The 18,929-nt window shown below is 41.5% G+C and overlaps 1 protein-coding gene across 15 annotated transcripts in view; it reads left to right on the top strand.

The window, feature by feature from the left end:
• Positions 1–18,929, top strand: part of ANO10 (anoctamin 10) — a 168,621-nt gene that overhangs the window by 57,580 nt on the left and 92,112 nt on the right. For 5 of the 15 annotated variants that reach the window (XM_060685839.2, XM_087894232.1, XM_060685842.2 and 2 more), the window contains exons 8-9: positions 5,727–5,801; positions 18,604–18,786. The exons of 3 other annotated variants lie outside the window; for them this stretch is intronic. In XM_060685839.2, the coding sequence (XP_060541822.1) occupies positions 5,727–5,801; positions 18,604–18,786 (258 nt within the window). The remainder of the gene's footprint in view (positions 1–5,726; positions 5,802–18,603; positions 18,787–18,929) is intronic. 7 more of the 15 variants (XM_087894240.1, XM_087894234.1, XM_087894235.1 and 4 more) reach the window with 2 other exon arrangements.

Genomic DNA, 18,929 nt, shown 5'->3' with positions numbered 1-18,929 from the left:
CCACATCACCATGGACGCGAGCCTCCAGGGTTGCGAGGCTCACTTGAAGCATCACCTGACTCAAGGTCAGTGGTCGACTCTTGAACGGTCCCTTCCCATTAATCTTCTGGAACTGAGGGCCATTCATCTAGCATTACTCCACTTCCAGAACCTTATTACTTCTTGTGATGTGCTCGTCCTAACGGACAACGTTACAGCAAAGGCACACGTTAATAGACTGGGAGGCACTCATTCTCGAGTGCTCATGGATGAGGCTCTACTTCTCGGTCTCTGGGCTGAGTCTCACCTTAAATCTCTTCGCGCAGATCACATCTCGGGAGAAGAGAATTCGCAAGCGGATGCTCTCAGCAGACATCAACTGGACAATGCAGAATGGAGTCTCCCTGCTCATATCTTCAGAGACATCACTCTCTGTTTTGGAACTCCTGAGGTGGATCTATTTGCATCTCGGACGAATCACCAGGTTCCGAGGTATTTTTCCCGATACCAAGACCCCAGGGCTGAAGCCACTGATGCTCTTCGCTGTCCTTGGCCATCAGGCCTTCTATATGCCTTTCCTCCATTTCCTTTGCTCCCTAGGGTCATCAGGAAAGTCATTCAGGAATGGGCAGAGATCATTCTCTTGGCACCGCGCTGGCCACGGAGACACTGGTATGCGGACTTAGTGTCCCTATCGGTCGATCGACCTTGGAGCATCCCAGATGACCAGATGATCCTCCTCCAGGGTCCCCTTCGGCATCCGGACCCATCATGGTACCGCTTAACCGCATGGAGGCTGAGCGGTTCTTCTTAAAAAAGGCCAACGTTCCCTCTGCAGCAATCGATGTGGTTTTAGCCTCCCGCAAGCCATCTACCAACAGGATCTACGACTCAACATGGTCATCATTTGTCGATTGGTGCCAACGTTCCCACGTCCATCCCCTATCGGCCTCAGTGCAGAATGTGTTGCGTTTTCTATTGGAGGGGTTCGAAGCTGGCCTATCCCCCAATACTCTTCGACGTCAAGTGGCCGCCATTTCTACGGTTCTGACCTGCGGTTCTTCTTCATCTATTTCTTGTCATCCCATCATCCGCCAATTTTTGCGCGGCGCCACCAACTTACGACCTCCACCGGTCCATCGCTTCCCTACTTGGGATCTGAACAAGGTAACTGACCGCTCTCACAGCCTCCCCCTTCGAACCGCTCCGGCAAGTCTCGCTACGCTTCTTGTCCTTCAAGGTCTCATTCTTGGTCGCAATCACGTCGGCCCGACGCATTTCAGAACTGGTGGCCCTATCGTCTCGTAAGGACCTCTGCATTTTTCATCATGACAGGGTAGTCCTCCGACTGGACCCAGCGTTCATACCTAAAATCAACTCTCCCTTTCATCGGGCTCAAGAATTGGTCCTGCCCAATTTCTGTCCCTCCCCTATGCACCGCTTAGAACGCACGTGGCACACATTGGATGTCCGCCGAGCCATCAAAATATATCTGATGCGTACTTCCACATTTCGTAAAACAGAGGCGTTGTTTGTCTTCTACCAACCCACGTCTATTGGAACCAAGGCATCTGCACCTATGCTGGGTCGTTGGATCCGGGCAACCATATCTACTGCCTACCAAAGACAGTCTTTACCTATTCCCCACCGTATCACGGCCCACTCCACCAGGAGTGCGGCAACCTCCACTGAGTGGGCAACCCAGGCTCCGTTGGAGGAGATTTGCAGAGCGGCCGCCTGGACAAGCATCTCCCCCTTTATCCGACACTAACGAGTGGACTCGTTTGCATCGGCGGAGGCGGCCTTCGGACGCAGAGTCCTCCAGGCAGTTCACACGGCTTGAGGTAACAGGGCCTGTCTCTTCCCTCCCAGTGGACATTCAGCTTTGGTATGTCCCCAGTTTGACAGACGTTTCTCACGCTGAGGAGAATGGACGTTGGTCTTACCTGATACGTCCGTTCTCTCTTAGTGAGGAATGTCTGTCAGCCCCACCCTTCTTGGTGGGCCCTGTTCCCGGTGGGGTGGGTGGTGTTCTTTTACCTCTCCTTTTATATTTTTCCAGAAAGACACTCCAGTCTGCGTTAACGCCCTTGCCGAAACACTGGGATCAACCAGCAGAGGGCGGAGCTATTTAAATTTTGCAGACTCGGTCATATGCTGCATAGTGGAGTCCAAGCCCCAGTCTGACAGACGTTCCTCACTAAGAGAGAACGGACGTATCAGGTAAGACCAACGTCTATTTTCACATCATTCTATCACCCATCTCCTCCCACTTATGACTGTATGAATGTCACCTTGTTGCTGGTACCCTTAAGATTTATATTGACTGTTTCCCTACAACTATCAATAAGTGTTGTATCTTATGATTCTTGATGAATGTATCTTTTCTTTTATGTACACAAGAGAGCGTATGCACCAAGACAAATTCCTTGTGTGTCCAATCACACTTGGCCAATAAAGAATTCTATTCTATTCTTTTTAACAGAGTTTTTCTTTAAACTGTTACATCATTTTCTTTTACTTTCTCTTAATATAGGTACTCTCAAATACATTTTCAATAGCTTTGCCTACTTTAAGAGTTATTTAAGCATTATATATATGTAAATATATATATATATTTGCAAATTTTGGGTCAAACCTTTCTTTCAGATGCACATATCAAGCAAATAAAAATGCGTCCCGATTCCAGTTAACTCATTAAGCTTAAGACATTCCTTCCAGCTTATCTTCATGGAGTAAAATCTTTTTCTTCTCTGGAAGTATCAAAGACTTGTAGTCTTTTCTTTTTCTCACAAGATCCTCAACCTTGTTAATGTCCTTAAAGAAAAAGTCCTAAATTTGTCTATTTTCTCAAAGCTCTTCTTTCAATTGTATTGAGAGGTTTACATTTGAAACATAGTAGTGAGGGTAAAAATGAAAGTTAATATCCAGCTCTTCCAAACCTGCGATACACTCCTCTGCATTTTCAGCTATTTATGAAGTTGCCTCAGCAGTTTGGTAATATTCTCCACTTTTTGCATCTCAGAAGTACTTTAAGATGATTTTTTATCCTCAGAGAACAACTGATTCACAAATTGGCATATTTCATTTAGAGACCTTTCAAATATATCTCTAATACTTTGCTCCATCATCTTGGCTTTCTCTTTTAATCAGAATCAGAAGATTTTAGCCACCCACAGCTGAGAAGATCAAGCTACCAGTTACTACAATAGTAAACTAAAATCACAGCTTCAATCATTATTTTTCTCTGATAGCTTTTTTTTTCTCGGCCCATTTCTTCATTTGGCTTGCCTTAGCAGCCTTCTTCCTTGTTCTTTAAGACATCCTTAAAATGGTGCTGATCTTCAAAAAGGTATTGCTGTTGCTAGAAAGGGTCTCTTTTAAATTGACCAGGTAGAAAAATAGCCTTTGAAGATGATTGAAATAAGGAAGGCATAACTTACTGTTGGATTGAAATGTGAATTTCCAAACACAATGGCTTCTTCAGCCCCTGAACAGATTGCAGCCTCTTCCCTCCCAGCTTTTGGCATACAGACAGCTTCAGAGTTCAACTCCAAAAGCAATCTGCCGGTTTACTGCTATATTGAGGGGTCCTGAGGGAAAGTTCTTCGACACACCCTGACCAGGTGGGTCATAAAAACTGATGGGATACAATTCTTTCAGTTAGAAGGCAGAAGAGCAACACTCCAGGGAGAAATCCTTCAGAGATCTCTCCCTGTGCATGTGTTCAGTTAGCCATGTTCCCAAGAAGTGCTAATAGGCTTTTCTTAAGTTTATTATTTTGAAGTAACTTCTGTTCAGAGAAACTGCCAGTTCCATAATCATAAAATTGCACTGAGAAAGTTAGATTGTCATGGGATCAGCTATGTTGTGGGTCAGGATTTGCAATGAATTTTCTTAAAGTGTTCTCTTAGGATGAAATAGCTCTCCTGATATTGTTGCTTAACTGTTAAAAGGTGGGATAATAAAATCTGCACATCAGAGATTTCAGATTTAGGAAATGTAAACTCTAAAATCTTCCATTATTTGTTATATCTTTTGAAAATTGCAGTTCAAATTGTATGTTGACATTGTTAGAATAAAAAGTGAATTTGACTTACTTTTATGATACTAATTAGTATTTTAAAGATAACCTAAAAGAACTATACTTAATTCATTGTTGCAACCAAAAAATTTATAGAGCTGATAATGAAAGATTATTTTCCAGTACTGTGAATAAATGCTTATGAGTTGACCACCATAGATCAACTTTCAGATACCGTATTTTTCGGAGTATAAGATGCACCTTTTTCCTCCCAAAAAGAGGGTGAAAATCTGGGTGCGTCTTATACTCTGAATGTAGCCCCACCTAGCCTTGCAAACAGAGATTTCAGAGGCTGAAAAAAGCCTCTGAAAGAAGCTTCAGAAAAAAAAAGGCTCAGAAATGAAGCTTCAGAAAAAAAGGCTCAGAAACAAAGCTTCAGAAAAAAAAGCCTCTGAAAGGCTTTTATCTAAAATAACATGGCAAGGAACAAAAGAAGAATCAGTAAAGGTTCTAACCAAATTATGTTAACAAATCTGGAGAATGACACAATAACCAACAGATTGGAAGACGTTAATCTACATACCAATACCAAAGAAAAGAGATTGAACAGAGTACAGATAGTCCTTCAGAATAAAAGCCTCTGAAAGAAGCTTCAGAAAAAAAGCCTTTGTTTCTGAAGCTCTGTTCCGAGGCTTTCAGAGGCAGAAAAAAAAGTTTTTTCTGAAACAGAGTTTTAGATGTTTAAGAGGCAGGAAAAAAAAGCAAGGCACAGAGCTCATAACCAACAAACCTGTTGCTAAAATTCACCTCTGGAAACAGCTGATTGGGGGTATTCCGGGAGGCTGATTCACCCACCAATCAGCTTTTTTCTTATTTTCCTCCCCAAAAACTAAGGTGCGTCTTATATTCCAGTGCGTTTTATATTCTGAAAAATACAGTAATTATTTGGGGGGAAATCTTTGCTTTCCTATCAAGTAAAAACTGTTCCACACAGTGCAGTAAAAGTTTATAGAGCTAGTGGATTTATAGTTTTGCCATTTTGCTTTATCTGTATGAATAAAAATGGATTCTATGTAGCTGAGTTTTGAAGGATTAAATCTAGGATATAAAGTTTTTTTTTAATTTGCTAGCTTTTATTATGTATAAAATGTACATGTTTGTTTTTAAATAAGACCTCCCCCAAAAAATAAGCCTGAGTAGGTCTTATTTTCGGAGAAACATGGTAATAGGCAATTAATGTTATTCAGAGATAATAATCCAATTTATTTTGTCCAATTTTATGGAATGTTCCTTTTAGATATATATTATATGTATGCATTTATTCTTAGTGGAGGGAAGAATCTCTCAAATAAATTATAACTGGAATTTGCAATTCTAGTTTGACAAAATGGGGCATTGAACATGTTAAGGGGCTTATTTTAAATTCAGATTTCATCTTTCTTTTGGATAGAAGAAAAGGCATAAACATTAAAAATTACTTAAAAATGAAAACAGCATAGATTTTAGCGTATAATCTGGATTATGGTTACTTGATTGGAGTAGTATTGTAAATCTTGGGAACCATCTCTAGTTCATCAAAGATTTTTCTCCCACAAATTAAAACCAATTATTCACAGGGTTATATATCTGTGTGTGTGATGGCTATGCCATATGAATCATACATTACTCTTTCTGGATATACTTGATAGAATGCCTTTTTAATTAATTTTCTATTTTTTTGCAGTTCAACTTCTTAAACTGCTTTGCCTCTTTATTCTACATTGCATTTATCTTAGTTGACATGAAACTTCTAAGACAGGTAAATTTTGTATAAATTGTTTTTAAAAAGCAACAACTGATTTTCTTCATAAATTAATTAAAGCTGTATATTTTTTCTGTTACTTGATTAATTTATGATTGTACTTAATTTATATCAACCTTATTCAAACTATTGCTCAATCTTGAATGGTTTGGGTTAAGCAATTCCTAGAACTGTTTTCCTGTCATTAAAAAAAATCTTATGTTTACTATTGCACTGATTTGTTTGCTCACTGAAAGAACTACTGAAGTGTGTTGTTACAAAGGCTGTTTTAGTATGTGCTTGCTTGTATCAATTTTATAAGACTGCTCTTTATTTACTAAACAGTGTTCCATGAAAATAACACAATTTTGCCAGCATTCCTGTTCGTAAATTGAGATTTGCTAAGATCATTTCTGTCGTAATACATTAATGTGCATACAGAACATATGCAGGGTTTAATGCCTTCATAAAATATAATTTTTAAAAATATATGCACATTTCAGACTTCAGAAGTGTCATGAATGGGGGAGAAGCAGTAAAAATGTTACAATGGAATTTAAAATAAGCTCTGTTAACAAGAATTTTGCAGTAATAATATTTGAACTTCAGGCATTTTTAAAATTACCTTCTAATTGACATTTTGTGCAGAGAATAATTAATTCAGTAAGGCTCCTGAAAGGTAATTGATACCAGGACTGCAAATGAGTTATTTTTTTTTATTAAAGAGTTTTACAAAAAGAAAAAAATTTTTTTACAAGTATTTCCCCCTCCCCCCCTCCCTTCCTTACCCCCCCTCGAACTTCCCAGAACAAAATACAGGGTATATCATTAACAATCATATGCTAAACTAAGCTAATTAACTAAGGAGTCCTATCCCCCTCTTCACACTTTAACTCCCCTTTTACTTAACTAAATATAAATACTCTTAATTTTTCTATTCATTCATAAGCTATTTGATACTTTTTAGTCTGATATTTGTTTTGAATATAATCAATCCATCTTCTCCTTCCGATATGTTTCTTGTGAATGATCTTTCAAATATGCTGAAATCTTTGCCATTTCTGCCAGATTCGCTATTTTTAATGTCCATTCTTCAATAGTAGGCAATTCTTCCTTCTTCCAATATTGCTCCACCAAAAGTCTAGCTGCAGTTATTAAATTTAAAATCAATTTAGTCTCTATAACCGTACAGTCTGTAATTATACCCAGCAAAAACAATTGTGGAGTAAACTTTATCTTCTTTTTAAGAACATTTTGGATGATCCACCATATTTTAATCCAAAATGCTTTAACTTTTTTACAAGTCCACCATATATGATAATAAGTGGCATCATCACAATCACATCTCCAACACTTAGAGTGCAAATTCGGATACATACAAGCCAACATTTTAGGATCTAAATGCCATCTATTTATATTTCTAACCCATATTTTTTCCCAAGTTTATTGGTTCCTGAATGTTTTGTGCTCATTTTATCATACAATCCTTAACTAATTCCGTTTCTGAATCTATTTCTATCAATACATTGTATAATCTTTTTATATGCATTTGACCTTGGTCTCTAATTTGTTTTACCAAATTTTCCTCGTTCTGCATGATACCAATTCTCTGATCTTCTTTCCATCTAGCTTGCAACTGACCATACTGAAACCAAGTTTGAATTATTCTTTCTTCTCTATCGCATGTCTGGGTATTGCCCATATCTTATAACTTAATTTATATTGATACTTTTTCCAAACTCGTAACAAGGCATTCCTTAATATATGGCTTTTAAAGGTCTTATCCACCTTTTTATCATATAATAAGTAAGCATGCCAGCCATATAACAAATCATATCCTTCAATGTTCAATATTCTTTCTTCTGTTGAGTTAATCCAATCACTAATTATTGTTAGGACAGCTGCTTCATAGTATAATCTTAGATTAGGCATTTTAAGACCTCCTCTTTCACGTATATCTTGCATTATTTTTAACTTTATTCTCGGTCTTTTCCCTGCCCAAACAAAATTATTAATACCCTTCTGCCGTTCCTTCAAATTTTCACCTTTCTTGAGTATTGGTATCATTTGAAACAAAAATAGAAACCTAGGTAAAACATTCATTTTTATAGCTGCTATTCTTCCCAGTAGAGATAGTTGTAGTTTTCTCCAATTCTCCATCTCTTTCTGTATTTTTTGCCATAACAATTCATAATTATTTTTATATAATTTTACATTTGAGGCTGTGATATATACCCCTAGATATTTAACCTTTTTTACTATTTCAAATCCTGTTAGTCTTTCTAGTTCTTCTTTTTGCTTTACTGTCATGTTTTTAGTTGTTATCTTTGTTTTTTGTTTATTTATTTTAAATCCAGACATTTGTCCATATTGGCTAATTATATCCATTAAACCTGTAGCTGATTGTACTAGTTGAGTTAAAGTAACAACCAAGTCATCTGCAAATGCTCTTAATTTATAATCATGATGTCTAATTTTAATTCCCTTTATTTTATTTGACCCTCGTATTTTATTCAATAAAGGTTCCAAAGTTAAAATAAACAATAATGATGATAAAGGGCATCCCTGTCTTGTTCCTTTTTCAATTTTAAAAGTTTCTGTTAGACCACTATTAATTATTATTTGTGCTGTTTGTCTCTGATATATTGCTCTAATAGATTGTGTAAAGTATTCTCCAAACTGCATCTTTTCTATTATTTTCAATAAAAATTGCCAATTCAATCGATCACATGCCTTCTCCGCATCCAAAAAGATAAGCGCTGTAGGGACATGGTTGTTCCTTTCCAGATATTCCAATAAGTTTACAATTTGTCTTACATTACATTTCATTTGTCTCCCGCTTATAAATCCAGATTGGTCATTATGAATCATTTGTTGCATGATTACATCAACCTATTTGCTAGTATTTTAGCAAAAATTTTGATTATACAATAATCAATAAAATATTAAACAATAGTCAGTGTTTAAAAGTGATATTGGCCTATAATTCTTAGGTTGACTACAGTCTTGATCCTCCTTTGGAATCAATGAAATAAAAGCTGTTCTCCAGGAAGGGGGTACATCTCCTCCGGCTTGAATCTTACAAAATAGTTGCTTAAGCGGTTCTACCATTTCTAACTGCAAATTTTTATAATAAACAGCTGTCAGTCCATCTGTGCCTGGAGCTTTACCCCCCTTTAACTGTTTAATTGCTAAAATAATTTCTTCCGAAGTTATTGGTTCCCTTTGCTCTGGTGTAATTACAGGGATATTCTCCTCCTATAAATATCTATCTATGTCTTTGCCTTGAATTGTATCACTAGCATATAACTTTGAATAGAATTCTAAAAAAGCTTTTTTAATCATATTTTGTTGATATACCTCTTTACCTTTGTATTCTATTTTTTCTATAGTACATAGCTTTTGTTTTTTCCTTAACAAGTAGGCTAACCATTTACCTGGTTTATTTGCATTACAAAAAGTGTTATGTTTAGCATATTGTAAGTTAGTTGCCACTTGGTTTGCCATCAACATATTAAACTGCCCTCGCAACAAATTTATTGTTTCCTTTATTTTCTTATCTGTTGGATTTAATATAAGTGCCTGCTCTTTCTTTTTTATTTCCTCTTCTAAGTCCCTCCGTTTCTTTTCTTGTCTACATCTATATTTATTATTCAAATGTATTAAGGTTCCTCTCATATATGCTTTACTTGCATCCCAAACCATTTCCATAGGTGTACCCTTGTGCATATTCATAGCAAAAAATTATTTCATTTGTTTTTTACATTCTTTCACATTTTCCTCATATCTAAACAAATTTTCATTTAATCTCCAAGACCTTCTAGCTCCCTTTTCCTGCTCTAATTCCATCCACACCGGATTATGATCAGATAAAATTCTTGAACATATCTTCGTCTTCTTTACCCTAGAAAAGAAATCATTAGTGATTAATATAAAATCAATCCTAGAAAAGGATTGATGTCTATCAGAAAAAAAAGTAAAATCCTTTTCTTCAACATTTCGTTCCCGCCAGATATCTCTCAGCTCCATATCATCCATTATATCAAAAAAAGATTTGGGCAATCTTGCACGATTTTGGGTATTTTGAAGTAATCCTTTTTTGTCCTTTTGGGTATCCAATACTCCATTCCAATCACCCATTAATATACATGATTTATAATCCCATTGTATTATTTTGGTATGCAAAAGCTTATAAAATTTTTCTTGCTGTTGGTTAGGAGCATATACTCCAATTAAAAGTGTTTTCTTCCCTTCTATTAGGAATTCAATTGCAATATATCTTCCTTGAGCATCTGCCTCAATTAATTTGGCTGTTAAAACTGTCCTTAGGTATATAACTATACCATTTTTCTTCTCTGGAGCAGATGCAACAAAATGTGTCCCCAATCTTTGGGGAATTTATCAAATATTTTTGATCTGTCACTCTAATATGTGTTTCTTGTAAGCAAATTACATCGTTTTTAAACTGTTTCAAATAATGAAAAATTTTCTTTCTCTTTTGTGGTGAATTTAAACAATTGACATTCCAAGTCAAAAATTTAGTTACCATTCTTGGCACCTTGAAGCTTTAAGAACGCCAGCTGAAAATCCTCCTGCACCTTTCTCTTTGGCTTTGCTTCTCCCACTGCTTCTGTTTTTGTAGCTTCTGGAGCTTTCATTTGGGTTTGCTGTAACTTTAAATCTTGTTCTTTTCGCTTTGCTGCAGCGCGAGTCTGCCTTTGGTCTTTTGATTCTTCTCTTTTTTCTGCTACTTCCAAAGGTTGATCAGTACCAAAAAATTGCAATAAATCTTCTTCAATAAGCGAGGTCTCTCCTGCAGCTTGTGGCTGTTTACTTTCCTTCTGTCCCTGTATTGCCAGCTCTTCTTTTCCTCTCCTCATTTCCTGAGATGGTGGGCATCCAGCCTTTAATACATTAGTATAAAAATCTCTTGCCTTTCAAATTGTGTTAAGACGATACCTTTCTCCCATATAATTCACCACCAGTCCAGCTGGAACATCCCATCTAAACTGAATCTGTTGATTTCTAAGTTCATCCACTAAAAAAGCAAACTCCTTTCTGCTTCTTAACATTTTTGGGGGAATTTCTCTCAGCACTAAAACCTCTTGTCCTGCAATTTGAAGTTTATTTTTATAGAAAGCTTGTAAAATTTCATTTTGGGTCCTCCTCATTGTAAAGTTGTAAAGGGGAAACCTCGCGATGCACGTGACCAAGATGGCGCCACCTCCCTGAGCCCCGATAACAATGGGGGTGATTTCGGGCCATCTGAGGTCTTCGGGGGCTGGATGGATCGTCCTCGCCCCCAACCCGGCTGTCTAAACTTCCCGCCGGCCAGCTGAGAGCTTTTCCACTCTCCGCAGTGCCATGGCTGGGACGGGCCCAGCATTTTTTCTATACCAGCATTTCTTCTGTGTCACGAGGGTGAGGAGGCCAACGGCGGCGAGATTCGGGGCAGCAGCGGCGCCCAGATTGTGGCGGCCTGCTGTCTTTTCTTCTGTGGGCTGTGGCTTGGTTGCCGGCGGTGCTGCGATGATGGCGGGGACCGCGGCGGCGGGGCGGTCCTTTCTGAGGCGCTGGGGGTCTCCTGGCACATTTGGAGCCTCCATGGTGAGATTGCGGCACTCAGGACAGCAGCAGCGGTGGCGGAGATGGAGGAGTTTGGGAAACATTTTGAAATCCAGTAGCAGCCTTGGCAGCCCTGGATAGATGCTGCTGGGATATCTTTCTATCTGTCTATAATTTATCATCATTGAACCTCCTGGACTGTCACGGGATACTTGGTTTTACTTGAAGGGGCAGTTCCCATAATGACCTGTGATACATATAAAGACCAGTTGAAGTTGGGGGAATTTAAAAAAAAACAAAAACCCGACCCTGAAAACTTGTAATGGCGAGCGGACGATTGTGGAATTGTAATCCCGGCCGCCTCATATTACCCCCCCTCCCCCGGTCTGGTCTTAGAAGAGTCATCGATCACTGACCATCTAACTGATTATCCCGCAGCAAATTACATCTTCCTTGTATTCCATTGCTAATCCATCTCATCTTCTCATAACATCACCACCAGCAGGATCCTATAGACCGGCCCTATACTCTATCAACTCTTTCAGTTGAACAGAGAGTTAACAGCTAGGATACGGATATTGCAGGAGTTGGTACATTGCTCTATTCACCACCAGACAGATTGGCACATCAGATTCCATGGCCAGTTATACTCTAGCCAGCCTTTGTAAGAGGATGGCCTTGGACATTATTTTCTTGGTGTTCTTAAATAACATAAGACTCCTCCTACTGTTATGAAAAGACAATAGAGCTTACTCTACCAACATCTTGATCTACATCTTCCTTCTCTCCAGGACCTCAGAACTTATGTCTTCTTCTTGGCCATTCTAAGATCACCCCCTGGTCACCGGATGTACTCAGCAGCTGAGCTTCTTGTTCTGCGAGACTCCCCCCTCTCGCACACTATTGAGGGCCTACCTTGATGATGGATTTTGGAATCCCGAGAGGTGGCATGTTGCAAAGAGGGGGTTGAGGGTCTTTTTATCTAATTTCCTATCCAAAATTTTAAAAATTTCTAAAAGGGGGGTAAGTGGGAGCGGGGTGGGTCATGTGGATTTGGGGGACAACCCATAGAGGGAGGGGTTAGAAGAGGATTTTTTAAAGAGGAGGCCAGATCCGGCACAGAGTTATACCATAGGATGGGCGGAGCTGGGAATGGAGGGGCTAAATACTTGTATGGAAAGGGGTTGCTCCATCAAGGTCGTGGTTGGGAGGGGCAGATATGGTGGGAGCAGGGGGCCACATCATGTTAGGGGGGTACGCACCCGCTGTCTTCAAGCGGTGGCACGCTCCGACCTCCAAGGCTCTTCTCGTTCCCTGGGTTGCTCAGAATCTCAGGGCCCGAGCCTTAGGCTGATGTTATGCAACATCAGGTCCACGGCTAACAAAGCCCCCCTCATTTGTGAACTAATTCAGGAGGGGAAAGCGGACCTGGCAGGTATTACAGAGACCTGGTTGGGCCATGGAGGGGGGTCCCCCTCGTAGAGATGTGCCCACCAGGTTTACACGCATTCCATCAGCCAAGGGCACAGGGTAGGGGTGGAGGGGTGGCGGTTATTATAAAGGAGAGTCTTGATTCTAGGGAGACCGCTGTTCCTCAGACAGCCGGATGTGAGTCCCTCCTCGTGAAATGGGGTCATGGGTTACAGATGGGCCTGCTGATTACGTACCTGGCTCCCTGCCACGTAGCAGCAGCCCTGCCTGAGCTCCTCAACGTAATAGCCGGGGTGGCGGTTGAGACTCCTAGGCTTCTGGTCATGGGAGATTTCAACCTGCCGTCCATTGGTGAAAAGTCTGAGGTAGCTCGGGAGTTCTTGGCTTCCATGACTGCCATGGACCTGACCCAGTTAGTTCAGGCCCTACTCACACAGGGGGACACACTCTGGACTTGGTTTTTGTATCTGACCAGTGGTTGAATGGTCTAGATATAGGGGATATAGTCATCGAACCCTTGTCATGGTCAGACCATTCTCTCCTTAGGCTTGACTTTCTGTCCGCTACACCCCACTGCAGGGAGGCAGAAACGATTAAGTGGTTCTGCCCCAGGCGCCTGATGGATCCTGATAGATTCCAGATGGATCTTGGGCCATTTCCTGAGACTCTAGCTCACAACTCAATTGAAGACCTGGCGGCAACCTGGGATAGGATGGCCACTGGTGCTTTGGATCAGGTTGTGCCTTTGCGGCCTCTGACCCGGCGTCGAAGTCGTCCGGCTCCTTGGTTTTCCGAGGAGCTGAGAGAAATGAAGCGCCGGAAAAGACGCCTGGAGAGTAGTTGGAGAGCCAGTCGTTCCGAATCTGACCGAACACTGGTGAGGTCCTATATTAAGACCTACTTAGTGGCGATAGCAGCGGCAAAATAGGTGGTTTAAAGGTGGTTTGGTTACCACCTTTAAAGCGCTCCATGGCTCAGGACCTGGGTACTTGTGGGACCACCTACTACTACCAATAGCCTCCCACCAGCCAGTACGCTCCCATAGAGAGGGGCTCCTCCGGGTGCCATCGGCCAAACAATGCCAACTGGTGGCCCCCAGGGGGAGAGCCTTCTCTGTGGGGGCACCTACTATCTGGAACGAGCTCCCCCCGGAGATACGGAGGATCCTGGATCTGTGCACCTTCCGCTGCGCTCTAAAGACCTTATCTCAGGAATGCCGTGTGAGACGCAATCAAAACACAGCTACAGCCTTATTCAGCTCTTTTGGCATGCTGGTTTATTCGCATCCGCATCCGGCTACACACTGTGATTCGTAAACACGATTGAAATCGGCGCTACGTTACACCAAGAATGGGGCGTTTATATAGCCCATCTTTCCATTAACTCATTAGGACCGCACCCTTGTTTGTTACCACGCCCCTCTTTTAGGGGCATAGACCGCGCCCTTGTTTATTCCCCCGCCCCTCTTTTAGGGGCATAATTGGTCTTCAGCATGTTCTGAAAGGTGCTGCCGCTGTGTCCTCCGGAAAGGTCCTAATCCCGTCGCACCCGATACCACCACCCCACACCCTGCATACAGCCGCCTTCACCCAGTGCCACCACCACCAATTATGTATATGTCCCTCAATGCTTTCAGCACGCGGTAGAGATGTCGAGCAGGTTGCTGGGCTCGACACCTTATTATTTCACCAGGCGGGCCTGGCCTAATTTTCTCCCTCTTTTATAAAAGATTTTTAATCTTTTAATATCTTTTAGTATTTTATATATTCAAATTTTAAAATTGGTTTTAAATAGTTTGGGGTTTTAATTTGTCTGGGCCAAAACTATTTAATTTGATTTTAATTCTACTTTTAAATTTTGTATGTATGTGTTTTATTGTTTGGCTGTGCACCGCCCTGAGTCCTTCGGGAGTAGGGCGGTATAGAAATAAAATCAAATAAATAAATAAATATTTTTCCGCTATTATTGCATCGGCAGTATAATCGCCCAGCCGCCTTGTTTAGGGTGACTCGCTCCCTCCTCCATTTGGGAGCACGGGAAGACCCCTTACAAGGTCGAGCTGAGGATTTTGCACAATATCTGCACGATAAAATCGCTCAAATTCAGGAAGGCTTGGACTCTGACTGGGTAGGTTCAGACGGAGTGACGGAGGTGGGTCTTGAGGATATTATTTGAAATGAGTTTGACCCTGTGACCCCTGGAGACGTGGACAGTTTACTGGGGAAGTTGAACGCAACCACATGTTTATTGGACCCGTGTCCCTCCTGGTTAGTACTGGCTTCCCGAGAGATTACATGAGGCTGGCTCCAGAGGATTATAAACGTTTCTCTGAGTGAGGGTTTCTTGCCTTCCGCCTTGAAAGAGGCGGTGGTGAGGCCCCTCCTCAAGAAACCCTCTCTGGACCCAGCTGTTCTAGCAAACTACCGTCCTGTCTCCAATGTGGCTAAGGTTGTTGAGAGTGTGGTGGCACAGCAACTCCCACAGTACCTGGATGAAACTGTCTATCTAGATCCGTTCCAGTTTGGCTTCAGGCCTGGTTACAGCACTGAAACAGCACTGGTCGCATTGGTTGATGATCACTGGAGATCTTGAGATAGGGGCTGCTCCTCTATCCTGGTTCATTAGATCTCTCAGCGGCTTTTGACACTATCAACCATGGTATCTTGCTGCGCCGACTGGAAGGGCTGGGAGTGGGAGGCACTGTTCTACAATGGTTCTCCTCCTATCTCTCCGACCGGTCGCAGTCTATGTTGGCAGGAGGGCAGAGGTCGACTTCAAGACACCTTACTTGAGGTGCCGCAGGGGTCGGTCCTTTCACCTCTTCTGTTCAACATTTATGTGAAGCTGCTGGGTGAGATCATCCATGGTTTTGGGGTGCAGTGCCATCTTTACACTGATGATACTCAGCTGTGACCACCCCAGACCACCCCAATGATGCCCTTGCAGTGATGTCCCAGTGCCTCGAGGCCGTGCGGATCTGGATGGGGAGAAGCAGGCTCCAACTCAACTCTTCCAAGACCGAGTGGCTGTGGCTGCCGGCGTTCCTATATAGCCAGCTGATACCATCGTTGACTATTGGGGGTGAGACATTGGCCCCCATGGAGAGGGCTCGCAACTTGGGTGTCCTCCTGGACACGTGGCTGTCTTTAGAAGAGCATATGACGGCCATGGCCGGGAGAGCTTTCTATCAGGTTTGCCTGATTCACCAGTTGCGACCCTTTCTGGATCAGGACTCCTTATGCACAGTCACTCATGCCCTCGTCACTTCTCGACTGGACTACTGTAATGCTCTCTATATGGGGCTCCCCTTGAGGTGCACGTGGAGGCTCCAATTGGTCCAGAATGCGGCCACCTGGGTGATATTGGGAGCAACATGGCGCTCCCATGTAACACCTCTCCTACACGAGCTGCACTGGCTCCCAGTGGCCTTCCGAGTGCGCTTCAAGGTGTTGGTTCTTACCTTTAAAGTGCTCCATGTCTTAGGACCTGGGTACCTACGAGACCACCTTCTGCAACCGATAACCTCCCATCAACCAATACGCTCCCACAGAGTGGGCCTTCTCAGGGTTCCGTCACTAAAGCAATGTCGACTGGTGGTTCCCAGGGGGAGAGCCTTCTCTGTGCGGGCTCCTACCCTTTGGAACAGGATACCCCCAGGGATACGAATGATCCCAGATTTTCGTACTTTCCATCATGCACTTAAGACCTTTCTGTTTCACCAAGCCGGGCTGGCATAAATTTTTTCTAATTGTCTAAATTTTATTCTGAAGATCTTAACTGATGAGCCAAATTGGCTTAATTATTTTAAATTGCTTCTATTTCACATTTTTATATATATGTTATTTTGACTGTTCACCGCCCTGAGTCCTTCGGGAGAAGATCGGTATAAAAATTAAATAAATAAAACAAATAAATAAAATAAATAAATAAATAAATAAATAAAAGTAAATCACAATGTCTCTTGGCAATTGATTCTGTCTAGCAAACCAGGAACTAACACGATATATTTTGTCAATTTGCAATGAGAAATCTGCTTGTTGCTCCCCAGTTATCTTTGCAAAAGCCTCTGCAAAGATCTCTCTCAAGTTCTCTCGATTATGTTCTCTCAGACCTCTTACTCTCAGGGCAAATTCTATCACTCTATATTGTAGCATCACCACTTCATCGTCTGCCCTATCCACCTTGGTCTGAACTTCATCCATTTTATTTTCCAAATTCAAATTAGACTGATTAATTTGTTCTACTCTTTCATCCAACAATTCAATGTGTTTTGCCAGACCCTGAAATGCCATTACTATATCTTCTCTTATTTCCTTATTCCGAGTTTGTATGACTTCTTTAATTTCAGCCATCTCTTCAGACACTCCCTTAATTTTCCCCTCTAAAAAAGAAGTTTGTTGCTTCAAAGCCTCCTGCAGAGATTCCTGTAAAACTTCCAAAGTCAGTATTTGTGGGTTTGTGTTGTGGCCCCGCCCTCTGAGCCTATCTCATCGGAGGAGGAAGGCTCCAAACATGAAGAAGAGGAGTCGGCCAGGCCTCCCTCTCCAGGCCCCTCCCTTCTGGCACTGCCTCAAGTGCCGGCCGAGGAAGAGGAGATTAGCCAGGAGCCAGGTGTCTCCGATGAGAGCGAGGGAGGTGATCTGTCGTTCCTGGATCCACACCAACGAAGGCGTGATAAACGGTTGCAGCAGTTAAGGAGGCGTGCCAGGGATTATAACTGAGTCACTGGACCACACACCAGAGACTATATAAGAGAGTGTGGTGGCCATTTAAGACTCTGTGACGAACAAAAACTAACTCTGGCTAGTCACTTGAACAACGCTTAAAGCTGCCGAAAGGTTTCTTGTTTGGAACTGGACTATTTGCAATTTGTATGTATTTTCTGTTTATCTGATGAAGTAAAGCCCTTGGCAGTCGATGCTCGTATAGCTGCCAAGTTTTTGATAACAACCTGTGTGCGTGCCAAGTGCTTCCTTAACCCTCGGCTTAGGCTTCTAAGGCTTAAACAGCCTTAGAAGCGCTAACGATGTTAACTATCACTTTCACTATAACTTTCACTTTCACACCCTGTTACAGTTCAGGCGCCATTTTTGCTTTCGTTTTTAAAAGTCTTAGAAGGAAGAAGTATAGACACAGAGTTAAAGTTCAGTACTTACAGTTGCTAGGACTCCTGTTTTTGTTCTGCCTGCTTTGAGATTATTTTGAATCTGAATGTTGATTGCAGGGGTGGTCGCGCCGTCTTGTTCTGCTTGAAGCAGAGAAGTCCTGGATTCGTAGCTCAGTCAGACTACCAGGGAGCTCTCACCCTCCAAGCCCCAGAATTGCTCCTAGGGCTTTTGGGGAGCTCTACCTTTGTCCAGCTGCTCGCCTTCCTCTCTTCTCCCGAGGGGAAGGTTTCCAAACCACCAGACAGCTAATTTGCACTGTCTTGGCAGTTTTAACGAAATCGCGGGGCTGACGATCCAAAAGGAGCATCTGTCAGCGTCTGCGGTGCCACCGGAAGTTCCGAGTTATTTATATTAATATTGCTACACACATTTTTGATATCAATCTCAATACAAAAATCTGGATTAATTCAATATATTCTTAAATGTTTATATCAGCACCATTTGCTGGATCCTTTCATTGGTTATAAATATAATATTGTTGCTAAAGATCTGTTTATTTATTAAATTGATACATACTGTATGGCCACCCACCTGGTAAATGTGATTTTACCAGGTGGTGTTAACAACACTTTAAAAGCAATGAAAAAAACAATACCAGTCACACATAAAAGATGTTGAAGCACTGTCTAATTTTGGTTTTTTAAATTTTCTTAAAGAGCTTGGCAACTTTACTAATAACTTCACAAGTCCTTAATCAGTTTGTGGAAGCTGCACTGCCTTATTGGCTCCAAAAAAGAAGGAATAAAACAGTAAAGAAAAAGGTGAAAGCACTGGAAATAGATACTGACATGTCTTTATTTGAACAAGTTAATCTGGAAAAAGGAATGGATACTTACTTGGTAAATTATGCTTTCTCCTTTCTTCTAATCCTATTAGATTTAATTCAAGTTTATTCAGTCAATAATTGCCAAAATGACATAAACATGTATCTTTATAAAAAAAAAATGCTTGGTCATGTTTGTGTTAATTGTGCCTAAAGCTA

Source organism: Pantherophis guttatus, chromosome 4 (genome assembly GCF_059756535.1).
Source record: "Pantherophis guttatus breed Tessera chromosome 4, ASM5975653v1, whole genome shotgun sequence".
Classification (NCBI taxonomy): Eukaryota; Metazoa; Chordata; class Lepidosauria; order Squamata; family Colubridae; genus Pantherophis; species Pantherophis guttatus.
Note: the sequence above shows the minus strand (reverse complement) of the source record. Positions and strands in the feature narration are given on the sequence as shown.